This window comes from Salmo salar, chromosome 01, assembly GCF_965601325.2.
Source record: "Salmo salar chromosome 01, fSalSal1, whole genome shotgun sequence".
Classification (NCBI taxonomy): domain Eukaryota; kingdom Metazoa; phylum Chordata; class Actinopteri; order Salmoniformes; family Salmonidae; genus Salmo; species Salmo salar.
In genome coordinates, this window is record NC_138291.1 from 166,249,142 (window position 1) to 166,272,059 (window position 22,918).

General features: G+C 47.0%; 1 protein-coding gene and 1 long non-coding RNA gene across 4 annotated transcripts in view; both read left to right on the plus strand.

The window, feature by feature from the left end:
- Positions 1 to 22,918, plus strand: part of LOC106569503 (electrogenic sodium bicarbonate cotransporter 1) — a 110,271-nt gene that overhangs the window by 31,321 nt on the left and 56,032 nt on the right. For all 3 annotated transcript variants that reach the window (XM_082955932.1, XM_082955930.1, XM_014140945.3), the window contains exon 5: positions 22,552 to 22,712. In XM_082955932.1, coding sequence (XP_082812058.1) covers positions 22,552 to 22,712 — 161 coding nt within the window. The remainder of the gene's footprint in view (positions 1 to 22,551; positions 22,713 to 22,918) is intronic.
- Positions 106 to 6,813, plus strand: LOC106569527 (uncharacterized). The gene is made up of 3 exons (XR_001320505.3): positions 106 to 1,968; positions 2,333 to 2,391; positions 2,864 to 6,813. It is a non-coding gene; the product is annotated as an uncharacterized LOC106569527 (long non-coding RNA).

The following is a 22,918-nucleotide window of genomic DNA, read 5'->3' on the forward strand; positions in this document are numbered from 1 at the left end:
ATGGGCTTCTATCATCTTCAATCATTCTATTTGGGCTTCGATCTAAAAGGTAGCTAGCAAATGTGAAACGGATTAAAATGACAAGAGTTGACAGCTGTGTATGAGTTCACCATTTACACAACATATGCTGCAACCTTTTGTAATTTTAATAGTTTGTTTCATATTGTCTGGCTTCCAACAATAGCTGAATTTGCAAAGCTAGCGAGCACCAATTCAGTTTCAGTGGTGTTTGCTATAATCTTTGCTACCCAGGTTAAATAAAGGCGAAATAAAATAAATAACTAAAAGTTCCCTTGCAACAATTTAGCTTTTGCAACGAGACCATTAAATATATTTAAGACAATGGTAGATGAGTGTAGTTCTGTTCAGTTTGGACTTCAGTTTATCGCTAACCTTATCACAGGGACTTTGAAGCACTAACTTACATCATCCGCATGCTGATTCCATCTTTGACGACGCCACATAAATGGAATAGGTACTAGCTAGCTTAATAGTTAATATTTGCGCGCTAGCTCTGCATATTCAGCTAGTGTGTGTGTGCGCGATTGACTGGATGAACCTCACGGCAGTTACGTAGCAAGCTAAGGAACTGGCAGTGGATCAAACCATTGTGAGGCAAAGGGCGGGAGGGGGTCGCAATCTTAAAAACGCGCTATTAAGTGTCTATAATCAGCACAATTGCTTTCATTGCGTATTATTAATATTATTTAAATTACATAGTTATGTTTCAGTGATATATTGGGGGGGACAAATCATATTTTTCCCAGGATGGGGGGGTCGTGTCCCCCGTCCCCCCCGGGATTTCCGCCCCTGATTGCTACATAACCTACAAGGATAGACCATGACATTTGACATTTGAATAAATGTTTTATGACAGTTTTTATCATAAAGAAGACGCACATATAGCATATTATTGTTGGTCAATCAAAGCGGCGCTGGTCAGACGCTCCATATGTAGCAAGTGAAGTGGGAGGTTTCTAATCAATGCAAAATTGAATTAAAATGAAGTTGGCTAAATGAGGAGTAGACTACAATGATCAACCAACAGGTTGTCTTTTGTTTCATATGAATGGAGTTGTTATAGACAAGGATGCCTCAACCTAAGTTAGCCTTGCTACTTTAGCTAGCAAACTTAGCTTGCTATTGTAGCTAACTAGCTTCTTTACAACGATTTGATGCAGTCAAGACAGGCACTACCAGATGGTAGAGTATGATAGACAAACTTGTTGCTGCAATAGGTTATCTATTGTAACTAGCCTGAGTCGGTTTGGTTACTTTCTCTCCCGCTGTGCCACACACAAGACTGTCACACAAGACTGTCACACACAGACCCCTGCTCTTCTCTCTCTCTCCCCTCTCCCACCCTTCCAAGCAGAGCTGCGCTGTGCGCGCAAATCTCCATTGAAGCAATAACGGATATCCGAAAAAATATCACATTATTTGAATAGTGAAATAATTTGAATTGCCCATCCCTAGTAGGGTTAAGCTGCAATATGTAACTTTTGTATTTTTTTCTATGTTCAAAAGCTTTTATTAAGTAAATCGCGAGTGGTCATCCAATGTGTGATGCAACAGTAACAATATGGAGTCTAGCCTAAGAACCTTTGTATTCACTTTCACTGTTTGGTCAGAATTTCCTGTCAGACTTAGTGTCGCGCCTAATGATTGACGAGACTTCCGCCATGAGCTGAATGCCTGACTAAATTATGACCAGGAAGAGAAATATTCGCTGAATCGTTTCATTATAGGAATGGTAGATTGATGCCTGCAGCTTCTCCATCAAATTGAAGTAAACAAAGAAACAGAGTCCTTTGCAGAGCCAACAGGCGAAAATAGAAAACGACAGAGCCTGGGCCAAGACGAGTGTGAACCTCGGATTTGCGTTTACAATCTGAAGAGTGCGAGCTAGCTAACGTTAGCTAGGGGATTCAAAACCGACCAATACTTGCCCTAATTTCTGCTGAAAAGGTAAGACATTGCTAGCTAATAGATATTGCTAGATATACAGTTACATGTTGCTTTTGCTATTTAGTTGTAAATATGTATGCACGTGTTTATAGCTAGCTACTGTGGATCACTTGTTTTTATATTTTAAGTATTCACAGCTAGCTAGCTAGTGTAGCTAACTTTTTAGCTAGCTGACTCGACTGCAGTATTTGTTTGTTTCATCTGAATATAAAATGTTTGTAATAAGCTAGCTATGACTATATGTATAATTGTGCTATTTCTGATGTTTTTCTAAAAGCCGCACATCTGATTAGCCATGATCCTATATGATAACAAAGCTCTAGCTAGAAAATGTCTTTGAACAAAAATACATTTTATTTTTCAGTGCTGCTACAACTTCGAGGATGCAGTTGGCACATCCCTGAGTGGAGAAGGATCAGATCGGTAAGGACAATCTTTGGCAAAAACAGTCTGGTCCTTCATTGTATTTCCTCTACCTGGCCAAGAATTGACATAAAGTATACATCTTCTAATGTTGGCCATCTCTATATAGCTATAATGTTTAGGAATATTAACTACCCAGGATTTACTTTGAGTATTGATGACATACTTTCCTAATAGATTAGTCTACTGCAATGATATTACTGTCCCCCCCATTTGAGCTGTCTGGACAAGATGCATGTAGTACTAGCTCAGAACCAACCCGTGTTGAGTATGACTGTAACATTGCATTATCTGAATAACTAGAAGCCATATAGCCTCCTTCTCCACTGATGTAAAAAAATAGTAACTCCCTTGATATTAAACTGAATGTATTTAGCCAGGAAATCTAAGACTGATGGTTGTGAAAGACAATTCTGTCATAGTTGTCAAAGGGTTAAATGAATGGAGCATGTTTGATTTATTGTTTATTTAGGTCTTCGTCTGAGCTCGACTACAGCAGCACTGGACTACATCAATAATCACCGTCCAGTCATGGAGAACGCTTACGGGAAGTGTGAACCTACAGAGTACTCAGAAATGTTGATGAAAGGGGCCTTCAACCAAACACATGAATCATATGTAAATAAGGGACGTTTGTGTGGGCAACAATAAACTTGTGTGTGAAACCATAATTGTTCATTCTTTACCTAGCATATTGAACTTTTGGAATGGTTTTAGATTTATTTGACTAAACTGTACACGTTTCCTGAATATTCAATTCAAGGGGCTTTATTGGCATGGGAAACATGTTAACATTGCCAAAGCAAGTGAAGTAGATAATATACAAAAGTGAAAAACAAAAATTACACTCACAGAAGTTCCAAAAGAAACACATTACAAATGTCATATTATGTATATATTCAGTGTTGTAACGATGTACAAAAGGGAAAATTTAAAGGTCTTCACTCCAAATTAGCCTACCTACTTGAGGGTAGATATCCAGGAAGACGTATGGACTACCCTGGTATAAATACAGTACAACAAGTCGTTTCGATTACAAAGATCAAGTCAGATAAAGGTTTATTGGGAGATAAACAAGAATATAATGTAGTCTCTGTAACCTTCTCTAAGGAAAACATTCCAGTTGAGAACTGCACCCAGACCAAATCACCAAAAAATGACTTACAAAGATGTCACCATATCCAAAGATTTTCCTAATTGGGATCCAGATAAAGAATACATACAGTATACTTGTGGAAAGTGGTCAACTGTTATGTAAACACATACTTGGTAATATATAAATAGAATAGTGCAGTGGTTAAATGGTAGCAGTTGTGTTGTAAGGTGCAGTCTGAATTTGGAGCTGTCTGTTAGTACTGCTGGAATGTAAATGGTAGAACAGTTGTCCATGTTCTTATAGTGATGGTGCCTCGTTCTATCCTGCTCACTCATCTGTACAGGACAAAATACATGTAAACCAAACTGTTTAATATTCAGTAGGCCTACATCATTATGTACAAAGAGTTGAGTATCACACTTTCACAATCAATACACAACATCTTGATAATCAATGTAGCTAAATCACCACTTCTACAGATGAAATTAATATCAGTGTATTCTATGATTAGCTTATATTAGGCTACATTTTCTACTTCACAGAGGTATGTTGGCAGAATGCCCACTTATGTTCTCAAGAGCTACTAGCTAGGGCTGGGTGATATGGCCAAAATATCATATGGTATTTTTGACGGTATGACGGTATTTTATGTTTTTGATTAATAAAAGTTCTAAATTTGCTTTATGAGTAGTGCGTGACCCTTGGGTGGCAACACATATATTCAAAATTATTTTAATGGGTCTTTCTCCATTTCGGATTGTTTTATACTGTTCAATTCGACTTCAACCTAAAATAATTTCCTGCATTTCCATCAATTTCCTGCACTCATGAGATAATTTCCACACTGCCACGATATCGGCAAAATAACCAAATTTAACCAAATGTTGCAATTGCGATTTAGATCAAAATACTTGGGTGAACTTTTGGAATCATGGAAATAGAATGTTTATAATTCTATAGTTAGAATATAAATAATAGTGGGCACTTTGAATACAGTGTTTGACATGACAACAAATGAAAATGCCATGGATGAGTTATTGTGACAGGGTAGGAAACAAAGTGATGTTCCATGTTTCCTAGGGGGCCCTATAATCTTTGGCTGCATTAAATCTTTATTCATATAGCCAACAAATTCATGCTTTGCCTATTCCTCTTTGATTTAGAAGATACTGTTGCACAAACAACATGCTGATTTAGGCCTCCATCGGCACTGGTATCAGGCTGTATTAGCTAGCTACGTTTGCTCTGACTCAGTACTTTTTTTTCAAATCATGAGCTCTAGAAAGATGGAATTCCAAGTTGGATGACCGTTCAAAACTTTTTTCCCAGTCGGAGCTGGTTTCTTTCAAAGTTCCCTGTTGTCTTGAACGCTTGGAAGTCGGAGATTTCAGAGTTCCAAGTTGTTTTGAACATGGCATTAAATGGCTTGCATGTTTCGTCACAATATTGTTTTGATTGTTCATTTTAGGACTGATTCCGAACCAGTGATGCCAATTTAGCAATTTTGTTGCTAGATTTAGCAACTTTTCAGACTACCCTGGGAACTTTCTTTTCAAACAGCACCTAGCAACAAATTTAGCTACTTTAAAAAAATTATTTGGAACTTTTAGAAACTTTTGGAAAGTGACTCAAACGCTAAAATGAACATATTTTCCCTCTAAATGACACAAAAACGATGTTCTCTGTCACACTGTCACAACACATGTGACTGGCTGCAAAAGTGCTTTGTGAGTGACGTCAGCAGCAGGCGCTCAGCTCGTGCACAGGCAACAGCGGGCCAGCTGCAATTTCAGCAAATTGCAAATCATTGTTAGCTGACGACAGCAGCAGCAGTAGTACGGGTTCGACGAGCCAAACTCAATGAATATAGTTGGTCACGAATGTTTGATCTCGAACAGAATTTAGAGATGGCCAGTCAATTTGAGTAACGTTATTGTGGATTTAACGTGATGACGCAGTTTTACGTTATCACGCAATGACATCACAACGTCATTTAGCAACAAATCAACCAGCAATTTACCCTGAAAATTAGTTGGCAACACTGTTCCGAACTGAGCGTTCAACTCCATGCATTCTCAATGGGCGCAGATTAAGTCTCAAATGCATTGCTGTTGCTTAAAAACGCGATCACATTTCAAAATAGGGCCAATTATTAATAGGATAAACTTTTGATATCGCCAGATTGACTTTAGTTTCAGTATAATGTTGGCTAGCTTGCTAAGATTGAGAGGCCACTGGATTTCAGCTAGCTAATGTTGCTAGCTATTTTTAACGGACTTTGCTAGCTAATGACAACATCGCCATCTGTATAAGGTAAATTTGATGACATGATGGTGACGGCAGGGTTGTTTCCTACTAAATAGTTGCCTTATGGTGTTTCCAGGCCTCTATAGTGTAACTTAGGCGAAACAGTCATAGTTTGCTCCCGTTCAAAGTGATTAGCTCCCATTCTACTTTTCCACATCAATATGGCTGCGGTGTCCGTAGAACGTTGATTACAATGACAACGATGTGACGGAGTGAAGTGCAACTCATGAACCCTAACGTTATAGTATTGTTAGAAGGACAAAGGACTGCCAATGCATGTCAAAGTAATGTTCCGATTTTTACACTGCTTTATCCACAAGTGTGATAGCTATCAAGTTAGCTTCCATGTACCTAACATTGCAACAAAAAAAATATATATCCCAGTCTGTTTTTACTTGTTCTGAAGATATCGTAAAATGTAATTGATTTATGTTCTTTAGCTGTTATCTATCACATTCATTTTCAGTGTTCACAGTAGTGGGGCGCCGGTCACCTGTTTGTTCACCCAAACCCGCCCGTAATTGCTAATTACCCATCCGCACCTGCCCAACCGTATGTGATAATTGAACATCTGAGGCCCGCACCGGACCCTAAACCTCAAATATAGAACATGTGCTTTAGGATACAGTCAGACGGTGGAAGTTTTTTTTTGACTGGGTGCAGGATAATTTTGTCTGATTTAGATATGTTTCTGCTAATAATTTTTGACATTTTGGTTGGCTATTTGTTAATGAACTTGTCTATAATTAGATACATGCAACTTCTCTTCTGTCATATGTTGCCCGAGAAGACTAAATAAACACTTGCTCACCAGAATGTCATAAATGATAGAATGTATGTTTTAATCTAGTTGATATTGATAAAGTTTTCACTTGTCATCTCTGCTTCTTTCATGGAGCAAAGATATTTAGGGACCGGGGGAAAAAATCCAAAAAAACCCAACAAAATATTGATTTTCTGTGCAAAATTTCCAAATGACATCAATTTAATGGGTTGTAAGGAAATAGAAAGCTGTGAAAATAACCCAACATGCTTCTGATAAGATTTCAGTTTGTCTCGGATGAATATTTTGTGGTTGAAATACTATATATATATATATATGTATATATATATATATATATAATAACTCAGCGGAACAATAAACGTCCTCGCAATGTCAACTGCGTTTATTTTCAGCAAACTTAACGTGTGAATATTTGAACGTTACTTTTGCTTTTGCTTTAACGTTTTGGAGACCCCAAAATGCCCTGCGCCAACTCCCCCATGAAGTTCCACAGACATGTGACTAACAGAAATTGAATAATGTGTCCCTGAACAAAGGGGGTGTAAAAATCAAAAGTAACGGTCAGTATCTGGTGTGGCCACCAGCTGCACTAAGTACTGCAGTGCATCGCCTCCTCATGGACTGCACCAGATTTGCCAGTTCTTGCTGTGAGATGTTACCCCACTCTTCTTCCAAGGCACCTGCAAGTTCCCAGACATTTCTGGGGGGAATGGCCCTAGCCCTCACCCTCCGATCCAACAGATCTCAGCCGTGCTCAATGGGATTGAGATCCAGGCACTTGGCTGGCCATGGCAGAACACTGACGGAACCTACACTGTTACATTGATGCTGTTGACCCGGATCATTGGTTGCTGCGGAAAAGGAGGAGGTCAAAGGGGGGGGTGAGTGTAACCGATGTGAAATGGCTAGTTAGTTAGCGGTGGTGCGCGCTAATAGCATTTCAATCAGTGACGTCACTCGCTCTGAGACTTGAAGTAGGGTTTCCCCTTGCGTTGAAAGGGACGTGGCTTTTGTGGCGCGATGGGTAACGATGCTTCGTGGCTGTCAGTTGTTGATGTGTGCAAGGGTCTCTGGTTCGAGCCTGGGTTGGGGCGAAGAGAGGGACGGAACCTACACTGTTAAACTTGCAGGAAATTACGCACAGAACGAGCAGTATGGCTGGTGGTATTGTCATGGTGGAGGGGCATGTCAGGATGAGCCTGCAGGAATGGTACCACATGAGGTAGGAGGATGTCTTCCCTGTAAGACACAGCGTTGAGATTGCATCCAATGACAACAAGCTCAGTCCGATGATGCTGTGACACACCGCCCCAGACCATGACGGACCCACCACTTCCAAATCGATCCCGCTCCAGAGGACAGGCCTCGGTGTAACGCTCATTCCTTCGACGATAAACGCGAATCCGACCATCACCCCCGGTGAGACAAAACCGCGACTCGTCAGTGAAGAGCACTTTTTGCCAGTCCTGTCTGGTCCAGCGATGGTGGGTTTGTGCCTGTAGGCGACGTTGTTGCCGGAGATGTCTGGTGAGGACCTGCCTTAAAACAGGCCTACAAGCCCTCAGTCCAGCCTCTCTCAGCCTATTGTGGACAGTCTGAGCACTGATGGAGGGATTGTGCATTCCTGGTGTAACTCGGGCAGTTGTTGTTGCCATCCTGTACCTGTTGTCAGAAGTTTACATACACTTAGGTTGGAATCATTAAAATTCGTTTTTCAACCACTCCACAAATTTCTTGTTAACAAACTATAGTTTTGGCAAGTTGGTTAGGCCATCTACTTTGTGCATGACACAAGTAATTCTCCCAACAATTGTTTAGACAGATTATTTCACTTTTAATTCACTGTATCACAATTCCAGTGGATTAGAAGTTTACATACACTAAGTTGACTGTGCCTTTAAACAGCTTGGAAAATTCCAGAAAATTATGTCATGGCTTTAGAAGCTTCTGTTTGGCTAATTTACATTATTTGATTCAATTGGTGGTGTACCTGTGGATGTATTTCAAGGCCTACCTTCAAACTCAGTGCCTCTTTGCTTGACATCATGGGAAAATCAAACGAAATCAGCCAAGACCTCAGAAAAATAATTGTAGACCTCCACAAGTCTGGTTCATCATTGGGAGCAATTTTCAAACGCCTGAAGGTACCACGTCCATCTGTACAAACAATAGTAAGCAACCATGGGACCACGCAGCCGTCATACCGCTCAGGAAGGAGACCTGTTCTATCTCCTAGAGATGAACATACTTTGGTGCGAAAAGTGCAAATCAATCCTATAACAACAGCAAAGGACCCTGTGAAGATGCTGGAGGAAAAAGGTACAAAAGTATCTATATCCACAGTAAAAGGAGTCCTATATCGACATAACCTGAAAGGCTGCTCAGCAAGGAAGAAGCCACTGCTCCAAAACCGCCATAAAAAAGACAGACTACGGTTTGCAACTGCACATGGGGACAAATATCGTACTTTTGGTAGAAATGTCCTGATGAAACAAAAATAGAACTGTTTGGCCATAATGACCATCGTTATGTTTGGAGGAAAAAGGGGGAGGCTTGCAAGCCGAAGAACACCATCCCAACTGTGAAGCACGGGGGTGGCAGCATCATGTTGTGGGGGTACTTTGCTGCAGGAGGGACTGGTGCACTTCACAAAATAGATGGCATCATTTGAATGAAAATTATGCGGATATTTTAAAGCAACATCTCAAGACATCAGTCAGGAAGTTAAAGCTTGGTCGGAAATGGGTCTTCCAAATGGACAATGACCCCAAGCATACTTCCAAAGTTGTGGCAAAATGACTTAAGGACAACCAAGTCAAGATATTGGAGTGGCCATCACAAAGCCCTGACCTCAATCCTATAGATATTTGTGGGCAGAATTGAAAAAGTGTGTGCTAGCAAGGAGGCCTACAAATCTTACTCAGTTACACCATCTCTTACAGGAGGAATGGGCCAAAATTCACCCAACTTATTGTGGGAAGCTTGTGGAAGGCTACCCGATACGTTTGACCCAAGTTAAACAATTTAAAGGCAATGCTACCAAATACTATTACAGTGTATGTAAACTTCTGACCCACTGGGAATGTGATGAAAAAAATAAAAGCTGAAATAAATCATTCTCTCTACTATTGTTCTGACATTTCACATTCTTAAAATAAAGTGATGATCCTAACTGACCTAAGACAGGGATTTTTTTACTAGGATTAAATGTCAGGAATTGTGAAAAACTGACTAAATGTTTTTGGCTAAGGTGTATGTGTCACGTCCTGACCAGTAGAGGGTGTAGTTGGGTCAGGACGTGGCAGAAGGGAGTGAGTGTTTTATTGTTTCATTTAATTTTGGCCGTGTGACTTCCAATCAAGCACAGCTGTAGAGGGTTGTGGTTGATTGGGAGTCACACATAAGTTGCCTACGTTTCCGTTGTGTGGAGTGGGTAATTGTGCTTGTCACTGTTGTTGCACCTGACAGGACTGTGTTGGCTGTCAGTTTTTGTTGTTTTGTGAATTGCATAGTGTTCGTAACATTAAAAATGACGAACCCTAACTCCGCCGCATTTTGGTCCACTTCTTCCGTAGACAGCCGTTACAGAATTACCCACCAAACCAGGACCAAGCGGCGGAAGAGGAAGGAGCAGCAGGACTACTGCGTTATGAACAAATGGACGTGGGAACAGATCCTGGACGGAGAGGGACCATGGACTCAGGCTGGGGATTATCGCCTCCCGCAGTGGGAGATTGAAGCGGCGAGAGCGGAGAGGCGATACTACGAGGAGAGAGAGCGCAACGAGCGTGAGAGGCAGCCCCAATAATTTTTTTTGGGGGGGCACACGGGACAGTCGGTGGAGCTGAGGTCGGAACCAGAGCCAGTCGGGATGACATTGGAGGTGAGCGAGGGATATGAGACAGAGACTGTGACGGGGTTAATGGGAAAATTAGGAGAGAGAGAGATGAGAGAGTTGCTAGTGTGGTGCATAAAGTACGGCATTCGCCCTAATGAGCGTGTCGTGGGTATGATGTCACCTGAGGCAGCTCTCCATACTCGTCCTGAGGTGCGTGCTGGTTGTCTGGTAAAGACTGTGCCTGCGCCCAGAAACAGGCCTCCTGCATGTCTTCCCAGCCCTGCACATCCTGTACCTACGCCCAGAACCAAGCCTCCTGCATGTCTTCCCATCCTGGTCAAGCCCGTGCCTCCTCCACGGACCAGTACTCCAGTGGGTCTCCCTATCCGGGTCAAGCCCGTGTCTCCTCCACGGACCAGTCCTCCAGTGGATCTCCCTATACTGGTCAAGCCCGTGCCTCCTCCACGGACCAGTACTCCAGTGGGTCTCCCTATCCGGGTCAAGCCCGTGTCTCCTCCACGGACCAGTCCTCCAGTGGATCTCCCTATCCTGGTCAAGCCCGTGTCTCCTCCACGGACCGGTCCTCCAGTGGGTCTCTCACCCTGGTCTCTCCTGTGCCACCTCCTCAAACCAGGCCTCCAGCGGGCCTTCCCAGACTGGTGAGTCCAGGGCCTGCGCCCAGAGCCAGGCCTCCGTTATGTCTCCCCAGCCTGGTGAATCCTGAGTCGGAGCTGCCCGCCAGTCAACAGTCGTCGGAGCTGCCCGCCAGTCAACAGTCGTCGGAGCTGCCCGCCAGTCAACAGTCGTCGGAGCTGCCCGCCAGTCAACAGTCGTCGGAGCTGCCCGCCAGTCAACAGTCGTCGGAGCTGCCCGCCAGTCAACAGTCGTCGGAGCTGCCCGCCAGTCAACAGTCGTCGGAGCTGCCCGCCAGTCAACAGTCGTCGGAGCTGCCCGCCAGTCAACAGTCGTCGGAGCTGCCCGCCAGTCAACAGTCGTCGGAGCTGCCCGCCAGTCAACAGTCGTCGGAGCTGCCCGCCAGTCAACAGTCGTCGGAGCTGCCCGGACTGCCCTCAACAGTCGCCGGAGTGGCCGGACTGCCCTGAACTGCCGGAGTGGCCGGACTGCCCTGAACTGCCGGAGTGGCCGGACTGCCCTGAACTGCCGGAGTGGCCGGACTGCCCTGAACTGCCGGAGTGGCCGGACTGCCCTGAACTGCCGGAGTGGCCGGACTGCCCTGAACTGCCGGAGTGGCCGGACTGCCCTGAACCTGCCGGAGTGGCCGGACTGCCCTGAACTGCCGGAGTGCCGCCGGACTGCCCGCCTGAACTGCCGGAGTGGCCGGACTGCCCTGAACTGCCAGAGTGGCCGGACTGCCCTGAACTGCCAGAGTGGCCGGACTGCCCTGAACTGCCAGAGTGGCCGGACTGCCCTGAACTGCCAGAGTGGCCGGACTGCCCTGTTCTGCCAGAGTGGCCGGACTGCCCTGTTCTGCCAGAGTGGCCGCGGACTGCCCTGTTCTGCCAGAGTGGCCGGACTGCCCTGTTCTGCCAGAGTGGCCGGACTGCCCTGTTCTGCCAGAGTGGCCGGACTGCCCTGTTCTGCCAGAGTGGCCGGACTGCCCTGTTCTGCCAGGGTGGCCGGACTGCCCTGTTCTGCCAGGGTGGCCGGACTGCCCTGTTCTGCCAGGGTGGCCGGACTTTTTAGGTGCATCCCGGGGTCTGCACCTTGAGGGGGGGGGTACTGTCACGTCCTGACCAGTAGAGGGTGTAGTTGGGTCAGGACGTGGCAGAAGGGAGTGAGTGTTTTATTGTTTCATTTAATTTTGGCCGTGTGACTTCCAATCAAGCACAGCTGTAGAGGGTTGTGGTTGATTGGGAGTCACACATAAGTTGCCTACGTTTCCGTTGTGTGGTGTGGGTAATTGTGCTTGTCACTGTTGTTGCACCTGACAGGACTGTGTTGGCTGTCAGTTTTTGTTGTTTTGTGAATTGCATAGTGTTCGTAACATTAAAAATGACGAACCCTAACTCCGCCGCATTTTGGTCCACTTCTTCCGTAGACAGCCGTTACAGTATGTAAACTTCTGACTTCTCTCACCTTGTCCCTTCACTTGTTGACAACACATCAGCTGTCTTTGACCAGGTGAAAAAACCTTTTCAACCCAAACCTATCATGACCACTAACCCCACACAGCCTACATCGTTGTGACATCATAGCCAACATAGCTACTCGAACGAACACGTTTGTAAACCCGCTACAATCATGCAGTACAGTCATCAGCAAGCAATTTAGCAGTTACACCAGCGGGCCCGGTGGCAATACATTTATAAAACCAAAAGCTTACCTTGACTTGGAAGAGTTCCAGTGTTGGATAGCCAGCTAGCTAACATAGCATGCTTTTCTGTTTGAGGCGGGTGTTTGAGTAGGCTAAACTAGCCAGCTGCATTCGATGCTAGCTAAGTATAAGTTTAAAAAAAAATACAACGTAAATATAGCTGTCTCTCACTCTCTCTCACTCTCTCGCTTCTCCTTACTTTTGAAATAAATTTGTTCAAAACTGTTCAACTATTGTCTTTCTCTCTCTGATACAGTTATGATCGTTTAAATGTATTGTAATGACCCGGCTGGGTCATAAAGGGAAAAGAGACGGACTCTAGGTGTGCAGGTTAGAACACAGGTTTATTCCTAAACTGGGCTATTGTTCAGGCCACAGCCCACGCCGCTAAATGCCGAACGTACACAATTATACCATGTCGAGTTAAGGGTCACTCCCATAGGAACAGATCAAGGCCCCGAACAGAAAGAAAGAAGATGAGACAGTAATCCCTATTTATGCATTTCCAAATCCCGCGGGATTACCCATCATACCCCCCCAACCTTTCCCTCTGTCCTGACATATTTAACCCCTGCTAGTAGCCATGAGAACCATAACACACCCACAAACACAGAACACAATACCGGGTCGTTACATAGCCCCCCCCTTTCTAAACCCTAGCCCCTAGGGTTACACAACAAAATCCTTAAAACGACCCGGAGATCGCATCAGTCTCTTGGGCCTCCCCGTGGCTCTCACCGGTGAACCCCCAGAACACTCATCTGCCCCAATGTCATTTCCAGCGCCCTCCGAAGAAGCAGCCCCCATCCCAGGCTCAGGTTGCGCTAGAGTCCCCTCGTTAGACTGTTCCCGTGGGCCCACATCAGAGACCTCACTCCCATTTCCTACCGTTTTCCTCCCTCTGTAGGGTGCCAATCGGTCCCGGTGGACCACCACCTTCCTGCTCCGTGGGGGGACATCCACCCGGTACGTCACCTCCCCCACTCTCTCTATCACCAGACACGGCCCCACCCATGCACTGTCCAGCTTTGGGCACCGCCCCTTCTTGCGCGTGGGGTTGTGAAGCCACACACATTCTCCCGCTCCAAAGTGCCTCCCCCTAGCGCGCGAGTCGTAGTGGCGCTTTTGGCGCACCCCTGCGTTCTCGAGTTGCGAGCCGCTTCTAACCGGCAGTCGATTCTTGAACAGCCGACCTACATGCCATAAGAATAAACGGTAAGTGGGTGTCCCAATCTCTCTGGTGTTTTGAGGTAACGATGGCCAGCTGTTGTTCTAATGTTCTGCTAAATCTTTCCACCAGCCCATCACTCTGGGGGTGAAGCGGAGTAGTGCGCGTCTTCTCCGCGCCTAACCGTCTACACAACTCTGAGAACACCCGTGACTCGAAGTTTCTCCCTGGTCGCTGTGAATAGACTGTGGCACCCCAAACCGACTGATTATTCCCCCCACCAACGCATCAGCTACTGTCTCTGCCTCCTGGTCTGGGAGAGCGTAAGCCTCCGGCCACTTGGTGAAGTAGTCCATAGCGGTTAGAATCCACCTGTTACCGCTGTCTGTGGTTGGAAACGGCCCCACTATGTCTACCCCCAGTCTCTCCATGGGCTCCCCTACTGGGAATTGTTGTAGGAGGGCGTGTGACTGACCTGGAGGTCCTTTTTTAGCAGCACACTCGTCGCACTGCCTACAAAAGTCCTCAACATCCCTCCTGTGCCTGGCCCAATAGAAGCCTTTACGCACGCGCTTTAATGTTTTGGAGACCCCAAAATGCCCTGCGCCAACTCCCCCATGAAGCTGCTGTAACACGCTCCCCTGCAGCCTTTTGGGCACCACTACCTGCCACGTAATTTCTCCAGTCGCTGGCTTTTTCCACCCCTTCTGGAGCACTCCCTCAGCCACTCTAAGGACTGTGAATTTAGCCCACAGTCCCTTGGTGACTGGTGATAGAGGGGCTACTTCCCCCCACGGCGGTCGTCTTCTCTCTTCCACCCACCGCAGCACAGGACGCAGCTCTGCGTCCTCCTCCTGGCGACGCCTCCACTCCCCAACGTCCACAGCCTCAAGCTCCCGGCACTCTGTCACACTCAGCTGACTCACCGTGGCGGTGACTCCCTCCTCCCTGCACAGTTCTCTCTCTCGCTCCAGCCGTTTGGCGCAGTACCCACAGCCATCCTCAGCACACGGGCGGCGGGACAAGGCGTCTGCATTGCTGTGGCGAAGGCCGTCTCTGTGCTCCACCTGGAAGTCGTAGGGTTGCAGCTCCTCCAGCCAGCAGGCAATCTGACCCTCTGGCTCCTTGAAGGAGAGAAGCCACTGCAGGGCGGAGTGATCCGTCCGGACCACAAACGGCAGGCCCCCCAGGTAGTACTTGAAATGGCGTACTGCTGCCACGACAGCCAAAAGCTCTCTCCTTGTCACGCAGTAGCGTTTTTCAGCCTTATCAAAAGTTCTGCTCTAATAAGCTACTACGTGTTCCCCATCAGGACCACGCTGAGCCAGCACAGCCCCCAAACCCTCATTGCTTGCGTCGGTGTCCAGGATGAACGGCCGGTTCGGGTCTGGTGAGGCCAGGACAGGGGCCTCCATCAGGGCACGTTTGAGGGCCTCAAACGCCCGCTGGTGCTCTTCGGTCCACTGAAAAACAGTGTCCTCCTTGAGAAGGTGGTTCAAAGGAGCCGCTACCCCCGCAAACCCCTTCACAAACCTACGATAGTAGGATGCCAGCCCCAGGAAGCTCTTAACCTCTTTTTTTCCCCCTGGAACTGGCCACCCCCTCACAGCCTCTACTTTGTCTGGCATCGTGCTGATGCCCTCACCACCCAGCTGATGCCCCAGGAACGCCACCTCCCTTTGCATGAAATGGCACTTTCCCGGATGTAATTTTAGCCCCGCCCCCGAGATCCTCTCCAACACTCGCCTAATTGCCCCCAGTGCCCCCTCAAACGATGTGCCATGCACCAATATGTCGTCTAGGTACACAACACACTCGTCTCTCGGAACCCCCGCCAGCACTCTGTCCATGAGCCTCTCAAAGGTGGCAGGAGCATTACAGAGCCCGAAGCACAGCACCTTGAACTGCCAATGGCCCCTATCTGTGGAGAAGGCCGTTTTTTCACGTGCCCCTGGCGAGAGGGGCACCTGCCAGTAGCCACTGCGCAGATCAAGGGAGGAGAACCACGAGGACCCTCTCACGTGGTCTAGCGACTCATCAATCCTCGGTAGGGGATAAGAGTCTTTAGTGGTGACAGAATTTAGGCCCCTGTAGTCAACACAAAACCTAAGTTTACCCCCTTTCTTAGGCACCATGACGACCGGCGCGGACCATGGGCTATCTGATGGCTCAATGAAATCAGCCCGCAACATGTCAACAATATCTGTGTCTGCTGCTTCCCTCCTGGCAAGGGGAATACGACGGGGCCGAATTTTAATGGGTCGGGCGTCCCCAGTGTCTATTTCGTGCTGAACTAGGTGCGTTTGTCCTACCTCATCTTCCCCCCAAGCGAAGCTATCTTTAAAGTCCAACAGCAGCTGCTTTAACTGTCTCTGTTGTCTCTCATCCAGACCCTAACAGTTCTTCAGCCACACAGCCTCGATGGCGTCGATAGCTTCCTCCTTCCCCCCGTCGGGCTGATGGGGTGAAGGAGCCAGTGTGTTTTGGGCTACTGAGCTGCCTGTGCTTGCACCATGATGGGGAGTGAAGGCCGTCGCCGCCGGAGACAGCTGCTGGAATGGCACAACGACCAAGGGAGCAGCCGGGATGACCGGTGGAGTTTCTGCAAGCTTGGAGGAAGACGGAGGGACAGCCCTGCCCCCTGCTGGCCCTCCCGAAGGCGACATTCCCACTGTGGGCCCCCCCGACAGCCTCAAAGTGCCCGACGCTAAGTCCAACTGAGCCCCACAGTTTTTCAAAAAGTCCATTCCCAGTATACAGGGGTCCTGCACCGCTGCTACCCACGCCGGACACCCCACAGTCACAGATAGCTGACACTTCCCTAACATGGGGGCTAGCTCCCCCGTGACAGTCCGTAGCTGGACAAGGGTCGGCTCCACCCGCACCCCAACAGGTAGTATGTCTGGTCTCACCAGGGTTACTGTAGAGCCCGTGTCGAACAGGGCCAAACATTCCACCCCCTCTACCTTGATGATGACATTGCAGAAGTCCCCAACGGTGGTACGTCCCACCACAACTACCGGACTAGGAAACACGGCGGCAGCTACACCCTGGGGGAGCAGGTCCCCACCCTCTTGTCTGCGCTGCTGGGTACCTCTTTTGCTTACAGTGGGGGCGGGGGGGTGGGTCCGCGCTGCCCCCTGCGCGAGAACCCGCCGTCGTTTCCCTGGTGACGGGGGAATCTGCCACACTCCCGCTGAATGTGGCCAGGCTGGCCACAACCCCAGCAGACAATAGGAGTTGAGCTGACACTGCGACGCTGCCTGGAGCCCCTCTCCATGACAAGCGAAGCAGTCTTGACTAGCCCGCCCAACTCGTCGACCCACTCTGGTTTCGTGACCCCTGGCACCCCAGCCACCGCTGCTCTCACCTCTGGTTGACTGGCGACTTCGACTCTCACTCCCTCACCCCAGATCAGCTCGCTCTTCCTGGCTATCTCCACTGCAGCCCACAGAGATGGTGGGTCCGCCATCTGAACATGCTTACCCAGTTCGGTGGAAGAGAGCGCTCTAATAAAACTGTCCCGTGCCAGCTCGTCTTGCACCCCAATCGGCATAGTTGCATAAGCCCACCTGGTCAGGCTCAGAATACCACTTGCCAACGCCTTTAATGATTCCCCCTGAAGTCTCTTTTTGTTACTCAGTTCAATCCGCAGCATTTTGGGCTGCGCGTCGCTGCCGAAACGGCCCCCCAATGCCTCCACTAGCGCACCGTAGTCGCCCCTCTCGTCCGGGGCTAGCGTTAACAGGCATTCTGACGCCTCCTCTGCCAGGCTCAGGGCAAGCTGTAACGCTTTCGTCTCGTCAGACCACCTCCCGGCTCTAGCCAACAACTCGAATTGAGTGAAAAAAACTTCCCATTTACCTTGTCCATTGAACTTTGGTAGTTTAGCCGCTACCGTGGCTAATGGCAATAGGCCGCTGCCATCTCTGTTTACATAAGCAGGCCCCGCCATTTCCGCACCCGGTGACGTCGATATCCCCGTCGCCGTGACGTCTGCTCTCGAGCGGTGTGAAGGAAAACCCGCCAGTTCTGCCATCTTGCTGACTGACAATTTAACTCCCGCCATGTGGCCCTCCAGCTCTTCTACGGCAGTCGCCGCCCGACCCTCCCGACCGGGTACCCCCGAGCCCACAACGGACACATTGTCTGACTCTTCCTTAATTTTCCGCCTCGCCCCAAGCATCATGACCGTGGATGCGAGTCACGCTAAAGCCAACCCGGCCTATACTGAACAGCTAACTCGCCTAGTCTCGATCCCATAGTTCGAAAGCACTTCTGACGCCAGACGGACTCTAGGTGTGCAGGTCAGAACACAGGTTTATTCCTAAACTGGGCTATTGTTCAGGCCACAGCCCACGCCGCTAAATGCCGAACGTACACAATTATACCATGTCGAGTTAAGGGTCACTCCCATAGGAACAGATCAAGGCCCCGAACAGAAAGAAAGAAGATGAGACAGTAATCCCTATTTATGCATTTCCAAATCCCGCGGGATTACCCATCATACCCCCCCAACCTTTCCCTCTGTCCTGACATATTTAACCCCTGCTAGTAGCCATGAGAACCATAACACACCCACAAACACAGAACACAATACCGGGTCGTTACAGTATTTTCTCTTCATTCAACCTGACTGCCACCCACCCGTCATTCAGCCACACAATATTTCATGACCCTAACTTGCTGGCCCTGTGGCTATAACTGCGGGGACTGCGTGTTATGAGTCGATCCACACATCTCCAGTTCGGTCTCAGTCTCCCGCAACCAGTCCAAAGCTGTGACCAAACGACTACCAATGCAGCTGGCGTTTCTGGGAAATCGTGTTCAAATCCAAAAGCACCAGTACACACACACACAGTTCAGCTTGAAATGTTTCCCGTTTCAGTGCTCTGCTATAGTCCAGGCAACGGCTCACGTATGGAGTAAGGCAGCAGCGTGTGTGTGTATACATGTATTCTTGAGTAGGGGGGATTGTGTGTGTGTGCGTGTAACAGTGTAGGTTCCGTCCCTCTCTTCGCCCCAACCCGGGCTCGAACCAATTATAACCAGGGTTACCCATCGCGCCACAAAAGCCGCGGCCCTTGCAACGCAAGGGGAAACCCTACTTCAAGTCTCAGAGTGAGTGACGTCACTAATTGAAACGCTATTACCGCGCACCACCGCTAACTAACTAGCCATTTCACATCGGTTACATGCGCATGCATGTGTACATGTACTGTGTGTGTGTGTGTGTGTGTGTGTGTGTGTGTGTGTGTACATTAGTGTTTCACAAACTAGGGGTCGCGACCCAATGTGGGGGTCACCTGATTTTAAAATGGGTTTGCGAGAGAAACTCTTTTTAAACATTTTATCGAGATAGATGCAGTTGAAATAAACAGCGGTTTGTGTTTTATTCCTACAAACGTGGCTATCTTTTCTACAGATTAGGCTACAAAATATTATGACCCAATCACGGAGGTATAGAACAGAGTGGAAAGGCCAGACACTAAATCGGACTGGGGGAAAAAGAGGTTCATACTCAATTATTGCCTGATGATATTCTGAACTTATACCTTTCTGATGCATGCATTTCAGTCCCTTCAAACCATACTTCCTTCAGACTGAATTACTGTCAAAAGTACTGTCAGTTTGTCAGCATAGGGGAGTAGTGTGTCCTCTGGTGAACTACTAGCTCACTCCTATCTGGAGGAAACACCTCTCTGTTCCCTCCCTGAACCCAGAACACAACCTTAACCTCAGAACCCAGGACATAACCTCAGAACCCAGAACACAACCTTAACCTCAGAACCCAGGACATAACCTTAACCTCAGAACCCAGGACATAACCTTAACCTCAGAACCCAGGACATACAGTGGGGGGAAAAAGTATTTGATCCCCTGCTGATTTTGTACGTTTGCCCACTTACAAAGAAATGATCAGTCTATCATTTTAATGGTAGGTTTATTTGAACAGTGAGAGACAGAATAACAACAAAAAAATCCAGAAAACCGCATGTCAAAAATGTTATAAAATGATTTGCATTTTAATGAGGGAAATAAGCATTTGACACCTCTGCAAAACATGACTTAGTACTTGGTGGCAAAACCCTTGTTGGCAATCACAGAGGTCAGACGTTTCTTGTAGTTGGCCACCAGGTTTGCACACATCTCAGGAGGGATTTTGTCCCACTCCTCTTTGCAGATCTTCTCCAAGTCATTAAGGTTTCGAGGCTGATGTTTGGCAACTCGAACCTTCAGCTCCCTCCACAGATTTTCTATGGGGTTAAGATCTGGAGACTGGCTAGGCCACTCTAAGACCTTAATGTGCTTCTTCTTGAGCCACTCCTTTGTTGTCTTGGCCATGTGTTTTGGGTCATTGTCATGCTGGAATACCCATCCACGACCCATTTTCAATGCCCTGGCTGAGGGAAGGAGGTTCTCACCCAAGATTTGACGGTACATGGCCCCGTCCATCGTCCCTTTGATGCGGTGAAGTTGTCCTGTCCCCTTAGCAGAAAAACACCTCCAAAGCATAATGTTTCCACCTCCATGTGATGGTGGAGATGGTGTTCTTGGGGTCATAGGCAGCATTCCTCCTCCTCCAAACACAGTGAGTTGAGTTGATGCCAAAGAGCTCCATTTTGGTCTCATCTGACCACAACACTTTCACCAGTTGTCCTCTGAATCATTCAGATGTTCATTGGCAAACTTCAGACGGGCATGTATATGTATTCTTAAGCAGGGGGACTTTGCGGGCGCTGCAGGATTTCAGTCCTTCACGGCGTAGTGTGTTACCAATTGTTTTCTTGGTGACTATGGTCCCAGCTGCCTTGAGATTATTGACAAGATCCTCCTGTGTAGTTCTGGGCTGATTCCTCACCGTTCTCATGATCATTGCAACCCCACGAGGTGAGATCTTGCATGGAGCCCCAGGCTGAGGGATATTGACAGTTCTTTTGTGTTTCTTCCATTTGCGAATAATCCCACCAACTGTTGTCACCTTCTCACCAAGCTGCTTGGCGATGGTCTTGTAGCCCATTCCAGCCTTGTGTAGGTCTACAATCTTGTCCCTGACATCCTTGGAGAGCTCTTTGGTCTTGGCCATGGTGGAGAGCTTGGAATCTGATTGATTGATTGCTTCTGTGGACATGTCTTTTTTACAGGTAACAAGCTGCGGTTAGGAGCACTCCCTTTAAGAGTGTGCTCCTAATCTCAGTTCGTTACCTGTATAAAAGACACCTGGGAGCCAGAAATCTTTCTGATTGAGAGGGGGTCAAATACTTATTTCCCTCATTAAAATGCAAATCAATTTATAACATTTTTGACATGCGTTTTTCTGGATATTTTTGTTGTTATTCTGTCTCTCACTGTTCAAATAAACCTACCATTAAAATTATAGACTGATCCTTTCTTCATCAGTGGGCAAACGTACAAAATCAGCAGGGGATCAAATACTTTTTTCCCCCACTGTATCAGCGGCAGGTAGCATAGTGGTTAGAGCGTTGGACTAGTAACCGAGAGTTTGCAAGATCGAATCCCTGAACCGACAAGGTAAAAATCTGTCGTTCTGCCCCTGAACAGGCAGTTAACCCACTGTTCCTAGGCCGTCATGAAAATAATAATTTGTTTTTAACTGACTTGCCTAGTTAAATAAAGGTAAAATAAAATAAATAAATATCCTTAACCTCAGAACCCAGAAAACAACCTCGAACCTCAGAACCCAGAACACAACCTCCATTACCTCCCATGTGATGTCTTCCAGGACAGGTTGTTTTCTGACTGTCTCTGAGGCCTTTCTGTCCCCCCCCCCGTTCTGTACATGTAGTATATAAAGTATTTTGTTAACACTTTATTTTAAGGGTCTGTAATAAACCATTTATAAGGTGTTTAAATTGTGTGTTCACCATTTATTAATCATTACTCCCGCATGAATAAACCATTTACTAATCATTAGTAAAATATTTTTGCAGTCCCTAATGTAAAGTGAGTGCTATTTATGCTTTATAAACACTTTATATTAATGTTTGAGTGACCACTGTAATTTCTCCAAAAAGATGGGCATTCCATTGGTAGACGTTCCTGCAGTACCTGATAAAAGAGTAAGAACACAGAACAGGATGTTTAAGGAAATATATACAGTATACATGTCTGAATAACTAACTTACTAATGTTTACAAATGTGGGAGTAATGATTACTAAATGGTGAGCAAACAGATTGTAAATGCCTTATAAATGATTTACTCAGGACCCTTAAAGTAGTCTTACCAGTATTTTTATTGCGTCATCCCGCATCCGCTGCTATTTTCCATGACCTGTGATGAACCAATAACATAGAGCGGTTGTTTTGTAAAGAAAATAAAACTCTCCTTGTCTCCTTTTGTCTGCGGCCCGTATTTGGCAGTGAAAGTATATGAAAGGCTTTGTCTACAGACCTTTATTGTGAGGTAACCTACTGTACCTTGCAGGACCTGCTGTGCACATGCATCTTTGTAATGATGAGTATTATTTCCTCTCCTTCTGTATCTCTCTCGTTCTTGGTCTCTCTCTCTCTCTCTCACGCGCACACACACACACACACACACACACACACACACACACACACACCCCTCATGCTTTCACTCTGTCTCAATCTATTCCTCTCTCGCTCAAGGTGGATCAAGTTTGAGGAGAAGGTGGAGAAGGGAGGAGAGCGTTGGAGTAAGCCCCATGTGGCCACCTTGTCCCTTCACAGTCTGTTTGAGCTGAAGACCTGCATCGAGAAGGGCACCATCCTGCTGGACCTGGAGGCCTCCACTCTACCACAGGTGGTTGGTAAGACAAGTACACTTCCCATAAGCCTCAGTATCTCACTGCACCAGGATATGCAAAAACATCACTGTTTGACTGTAGCACTTTTAGAATTGGAACGTTCCAAAACTGTGCACTTTGAAACCAAGTGTCCTCAGTATTGACATTCTCTCCATCCCCTTTTGTCTCTCTGTTATCCTCCCCCCTGCCTGTTTCCACACCCTCTATCA